This window comes from Quercus suber, unplaced genomic scaffold (genome assembly GCF_002906115.3).
Source record: "Quercus suber isolate HL8 unplaced genomic scaffold, Cork oak 2.0 scaffold_258, whole genome shotgun sequence".
NCBI lineage: Eukaryota > Viridiplantae > Streptophyta > Magnoliopsida > Fagales > Fagaceae > Quercus > Quercus suber.
This window is the reverse complement of record NW_027069714.1, coordinates 44,386-50,894: the sequence shown is the minus strand read 5'-3', so window position 1 is coordinate 50,894 and position 6,509 is coordinate 44,386. Positions and strand designations below refer to the sequence as shown.

General features: G+C 35.3%; 1 protein-coding gene across 3 annotated transcripts; it reads left to right on the top strand.

Annotated features, from left to right (window-relative positions):
• The first annotated feature begins 2,940 nt into the window (after positions 1-2,940).
• Positions 2,941-6,257, top strand: LOC112013126 (uncharacterized). Of its 3 annotated transcripts, none has more exons than XM_065781144.1 (3): positions 2,954-3,041; positions 3,780-4,003; positions 4,097-6,257. In XM_065781144.1, exon 3 carries the CDS (start codon positions 4,761-4,763, stop codon positions 6,045-6,047), a length of 1,287 nt encoding a protein of 428 aa, XP_065637216.1. In that variant the 5' UTR covers positions 2,954-3,041; positions 3,780-4,003; positions 4,097-4,760; the 3' UTR covers positions 6,048-6,257. The 3 variants fall into 3 exon arrangements, with proteins under 3 accessions (XP_065637217.1, XP_065637216.1, XP_065637218.1); XM_065781146.1 differs by having other exon boundaries at positions 3,780-4,306; positions 4,497-6,257; XM_065781145.1 differs by having other exon boundaries at positions 2,941-3,041; positions 3,777-6,257.
• The last annotated feature ends 252 nt before the right edge of the window (positions 6,258-6,509 follow it).

The following is a 6,509-nucleotide window of genomic DNA, read 5'->3' as shown; positions in this document are numbered from 1 at the left end:
TTTTTTTTTTTAGTGTTTTTTAGCAGTTTTATTTATTTATTTATCAAACTGCAAATTTTATTTCAAAAATTGTTTTTATATTTTAAAATGTTTCACAAGTTTCTATACTTTTAAAAGTGTTCAAAAGGCATTCTATAGCTATAGGGAAAATAGTAACATAACAAACAAAATATATACTACAATATAGGCTTCATGTTATTGAAGTGGTTTCATTTTCTTTATGTCTATTTTACTTTGTCAAAATTTTCCATATATTTTATAAATAAATAAATAAAACATTTTCCATCTATTAGACGGTGGTAAGGACTTTTTAAAAATATTTTAAAGTATAAAAATGTTTCATTTGAAATAAAACTAAAAGGTTGGGATCCAAACATGTAATTTTATATAGCATCATTGCTAGTGGTGTAGGTAGAGAGTTAACAACTTCAAAATCACTGCCACCATTTTCTTAATCACATGAAACATAATTTATATTGTTCTTTACATCATTTTCTGTATCAAATAGATAAAGGGGAACGAATCTTATCTAAAACGGATTTTTATCTTTAAAAAAATAAAAAATTAGTCCACTTTGGTCCATTTTAGTCACTTTGGTCTCTTTCGATCTATTTTGTTCCAATTATGTTTATTTGGTCATTTTCAATCCCTTTGGATTCACTTTGGTCTATTTTAGTCTAATTCGGTCCACTTCCCTCCGTCTGGATCCACTTCAATCAGTTTTAGTCCACTTAAGTTTATTCGGTCTACTTTGATCCATATTGATCGGTCCAAAGAAAAGTGATTTACAAGTGAATAAATAAACTCTTGATCTAATGGAATGGACGATTGTAGGTTTAATTCATCATAAATATATAGTAGCATGAGATTTGTAAAATTAGATTTTTTGTTATTTAAATATTAAAAAATACTAATGCATAGTCTGTGTGTTTATCTAAGAGGGGAGAAGAAAATGAATACCATAATATAAGGTTTTTTTTTTTTTTTTTGCCGAAGAAATACCATAATATTAATTAGTTAATATATTGAACACTTTATGAAAGTTGAGAGTAATATAAACACTGAACAGCTGCAAGAACAAGGCAAGAATGCTTCTATCAAGTTTGAAGGAAATCTCTAATTCTGAAAAATTCATATTCTGCAATTATAGTAGTTACTACGGCTAGTTTTACCAATATTGCCACATTTTCAATAATTCTTAGAATGTATTAGAAAATTATGACAAGTTGATGGTATCAAATATTACAAGAGATAAAAATACTAATACGATAAACATGGAAATTTTAAGGAAATATATAAAAAGAGGAAAGATTGGTGTGGTCCACAAATCATTTTCAAGACAAAAAACAACCAAACAAAATAACCACTCAGATAAGGAGGCTAATTTAATTGTAACCAGCACAACATAGGAGGATATCTAAATTCTAAAATCAGATCAGAATGGTTATTTAAATAAAATTCTCCATATAAATAATTATTTCCATCATGAGTGTATTGTATAAAATATATCGTACATAACCATTTTTGGGGAATAAGCTTTGAAACAAAAACAAAAACAATACAATGCAAACAAACCACCCATGAAAATATCACAACACAGAGTACCATCACCAAACAAACAATTATTTACATCACTACACATGGGCATCAGAGAATATGTTTGATGAATTTGTGTAAATATAACTAGATACCCTTCCTCAGTGTGTGGATCGGAGAAATTTTCGGATCAAGGAATACTCACTGTGCGTGGAGAGGTGGTGGAGCTCGGTGTGTGGATCGGAACTTGGAGGTTGGAGCTCGCCGGAGTGGGGATCGGAGCTTGGAGGTCGTCGGTCTGGACCGGAGCTTGGAGCTTGGAGATCGGAGGTCTGGACCGGAAAAGCTTGGAGCGGATCGGAGCGGAGGTCTGGACCGGAAAAGCTTGGAGCGGATCGGAGCCGAGGTCTGGACCGGAAAAGCTTGGAGCGGATCGGACTTGGAGCGGATCGGAGCTGATGTCTGGACCGGATCGGAGGCCTGAACGTGGAGCTTGGGTCTGGACCGGATCGGAGAGTGAGTGTGAGAGAGAGAGCTTGGAGAGTGAGTGTGAGAGAGCTTCAGAGAGCTTGGAGAGTGAGTGTGAGAGAGAGAGCTTGGAGAGTGAGTGTGATGCTGCGTGAGAGAACTTGGAGAGTGGAGAGAATTTCCGGAAATTGGTTTAAGGAAAATAGGGGGTGAAATGAATTTCACCCAGCGGGAGGCCTTTTTTCGGTCAAAGCAGAAAATGCTTTCCATTGACCAAATTTTCCCTTCGACCCAAACGCATCAATTTTCCGGAAATTGATTTCCGGAAGTGATTTGAAGTTGAAACAAACGGACCCTAAGAATAACTATATACATTCTCAAAAAAGAAAAAAGAAAAAAAAAGAATAACTATATATAGGCCTACTAATTCTTCATTACATAGTGTTCTTGTAATGCTACAGTCACAAATTATTTTACAACATTTTTACAAACTATTGATGTGAAAATTCTTATTAGTTCTAATATGGGTCCACCACTAACATCACATTTATGTTTATCAATGATTATTTGAAAATTACTAAAGCCACATCAGCAATTTGTAAAAATTTGTAAAATATTTGTGTCTATAGCATTACTTGTTCTTTCATATCATTACGATACATTCTTTTTTTTATTATTATATAATGTGTCAAATATGATAAAGTAAATGAAAAAAAAAATTCTTAATTATAAAATAAAAATGCCAAAAGGTGAGTAAAGAAAAAAAAAATCTTACTGAAAAAAAAAAAAAAGAATATATATATATATATATTGTGGGTTTCAGTTAACTCAATTAGTAAAGTCTTTGATAGTTGAATAAGAAATATAAATTCAATCATTGTTTATACTAAAAATCAATTAATATTTTCTCTAATAATAAAGAATTATCATAACCCATTTTTCTGGTTCTGAATAATATCTCTGCTGAGAGTCCTTTTGGTGGAAACACTGACAATGCCTCATCAAAATATGACATTTTCAGAGTACTTCAACAAAAAGTAAGTGATTTCTTATCCTGAATGATTTTTTGAGCTTATTGTGTATTTTTTCCTTTGGATTCCTCTATATAGTTCCATAGATAACTCCTGTCCTGATCACGTATAGGATTTTAGCTGAACAATGCATATTGTCACCCTAATCTTCCATTATCAACACCCCTTAACTAAGTCATGGCTTTCAGCTTTGTCTACTACTACTTTGATTCCCAGTTCTTATTGGGTAGACCAAATGGGAGAATGGGGGTTGGGGTTGGGAAGAGTTTTTAGTTGGATCAGATTGTTACAGACAGAGTAGATGGAGATCTCTCTATATGGTACGCCATGTTCAATTGGAAAAAGGAAGCAAAAAGAGAGTCGGGTTAGGCAATGCTAAACACTTCTCTCAAGGCTAATTTAAGGATCTTGATAATTGACTGGCATGTTTTAGAAATCAGGTAGCAGTCAACTATTAGTTCCCTATTTCTATAGTGTAATAGAAATCCGGCTTAGAAGCATGCCCTGTAAGGAGGGGGGAAAAGGGAAATTTCCATGAGCATGTGTCGGCATACAAAAATTGCGCACATTTTATCATCTTATGTGAGGGTTTTTCCCTACTGGTTCGGTGTATTACACAACTTGTTACTGCACAATCATTATATGGATGTCTGTTTCTATTTTTTTAAATAAAGTTCTTGAATCTGATTTAGTAATGCTGTGGAACTTTGGGAATATATCTAATATTTTCTTCTGATTAAGCAGGCCTTACTGGCAAGACATTGGAAGCAGGTGTGCTTGTCAAAAAGGCGCAAATGCATGTTCATATGCCTCCTGAACTTTTGATCAGGCTTAATGTTTCTAGAGGAGTTTTAAGATCATTTTATTTATTACCATCTGTGATGCACCGGCTGGAACCCCTTATGTTAGCCAGCCAGCTTAGAGAAGAGATTTGTTGTTCTAGCAACTTTCATATTTCAAGCGCTTTGGTCTGTCCTATTAACTGGTTATTCTCTTGATTTGTCTATATTCTTTTGAATCATACAGTTTTGATTAATCTAAACAAGATCTTTTGTGAATAGATTCTAGAAGCTCTTACATCACTAAGATGTTCTGAGAATTTTTCAATGGAGCGTTTGGAATTACTTGGTGATTCAGTTCTAAAGTATGCAGTGGGCTGTCACCTCTTTCTTAAAAATCCTGAGAAACATGAAGGGCAATTAACTGATATACGTGAAAGGGATATTTGTAATGCAACCCTACATAAATTGGGAACAGATCGCAAATGACAGGTATTTGAACATATATCTGCTTTATATGGCTTACATCTCTTTAAGTGGCTTTATTAGGCACATCATGGTGCATATGAATTAAAACTTCATGATCTCTCTTTAATAACAATATGCATAGTATCAATTTTTATGTAGTTGTATCAGAAAATTGATGAACTATACCTTTTCTTTTCCACTTGTGCTGACTCAGTGGTTTTCTTTGCTCGGCGCGGACACTAAGCAAACCTAGGTGCTGACTCCTAGGTTCCCTATCTTTTATTTCATTGTTATTTATTTTTCTTGTGTTTTTAACGCTCAAGGCTCCAAGCCTGGTGCAAAATTCTTAAATCAACTACATGCAAAACTTTGTATACATACCACTTTGCTCTGATCACCATGCATGCCATCCAGACTGCTACCTTATTATCAGAGAATTTTCTTTTCCTATTCAAGTCTCTAAAGCCACCCAAAAAAAATGTCTCAAAAGATGTTTGATTACAGGCCACTTAGCCGCACAGCCAAAAATCCCATCTTCTCCACCATTTCATTTGCAGCCATATTGTTTCTCATCTACACTGACAGCATCGTTTCCAATCTTTCCATAACTACTACTTTTGACTTCGAAACCAATGAAATTATTGATGCCCATGAGACCGATCACAATAACCAAGAACAACCAACACTTGAGTTTGAGTCCACTACTCTAAATACCACAGCGCCATTAATTCCAACACAAGAGAGAGTGGTTGAAGAAGAAGATTCTGAGACTCAGGGCCCTCTTATTCCACCGGACAATGTTTCAAAAGAAGAAAGACTGGTGTGGTTCCGAAGAAAGTTATCGGAGCTAGAGATACTCAAGTCCAACAACTTGACACGCCAATTTCATAGTCGGGTTTTGGAATTCTTTAATAGTGGCTGTGAGGAACAATTCTTCATGACTTGGATTGCACCAGCAAGGTTTTTTGGAAGAGAATTCTTCTCCTTGGAGAGCCTTTTCAAGGCACACCCTACTGGATGTTTAATGATTTTATCAAGAAGTTTGGATTCTAGAAGAGGGTACAGGATCCTGAAACCTCTAGTAGACAGAGGGTTCAAAGTTAACGCAGTGACACCGGACTTGGCGTTTCTATTCAAGAATACCCCAGCTGAGGCTTGGTTTAAGGAGATGAAAAGTGGGAACAAGGACCCTGGTGAGATTCCAATAGCTCAGAATTTATCCAATTTGGTGAGGCTTGCAGTATTGTACAAGTATGGTGGGGTTTACTTGGATACAGATTTTATTGTTCTAAAGCCTTTTAGGGGGTTGAAGAACTTGATTGGTGCACAAAGTATGGATATGAAATCTAAGAACTGGACCAGGTTGAACAATGCAGTTTTAATCTTTGATGCGAATCATCCACTTCTGCTCAAGTTCATCGAGGAATTTGCCTCGTCTTTTGATGGAAATAAGTGGGGACACAATGGTCCCTATCTGGTTTCCAGAGTGGTTGAGAGAATAAGAAAGAAACCTGGCTATAACTTCACAGTCTTGCCACCTATGGCCTTCTATCCTGTTGATTGGATTAGGATAAACAGACTTTTTCAGAAGCCAGCAAACCAAGGTGATTCTATATGGGTACAAGACAAGCTGCTTCAGCTCAGTGGAGAGACTTCTGGTGTACACCTATGGAACAAGCACACTAGCAATTTGAGAATTGAAGAAGGAAGTGTCATGGGAAGACTAATCTTAGAGCACTGTATCCTTTGCCAACACATATATTAGTTCTTCAAGGAAGATCTTGTTGATTGGATATTGCTTGAATTAACTCTGGTGCACGAGTTACGGGTATATCCTTGTATCTTTGTTTGTTTTTCTTCTTTTTCAACTTTTTATTTATTTATTTTTTTTGTGTGTGGTTGTTTTTCAATAATTATTTGACAGTAAATATCATACAGCATAACAATGGTAAATAAACATTCACTATTCTGAGTCTTCTGACTATGTGATATTGATGGCTAATGTAGAATAATGTCAGAACTTTCTTCCACAAATCATAATTCTAAAGCCTTTTCAATTTCCATCAGAATCTAAACCTCTGCATCTCCCTGAAACAAATCCTGGCAACTTGTGGTTGCTAATTTTCACCTTCCGATTCCCAAAGCCAAACTCACTTTCCATAAAACTACCTTCTGTACTAAACTTAGTTTGACCATCAGTTCCAAAATCACTGGTGGGTCCAAACTG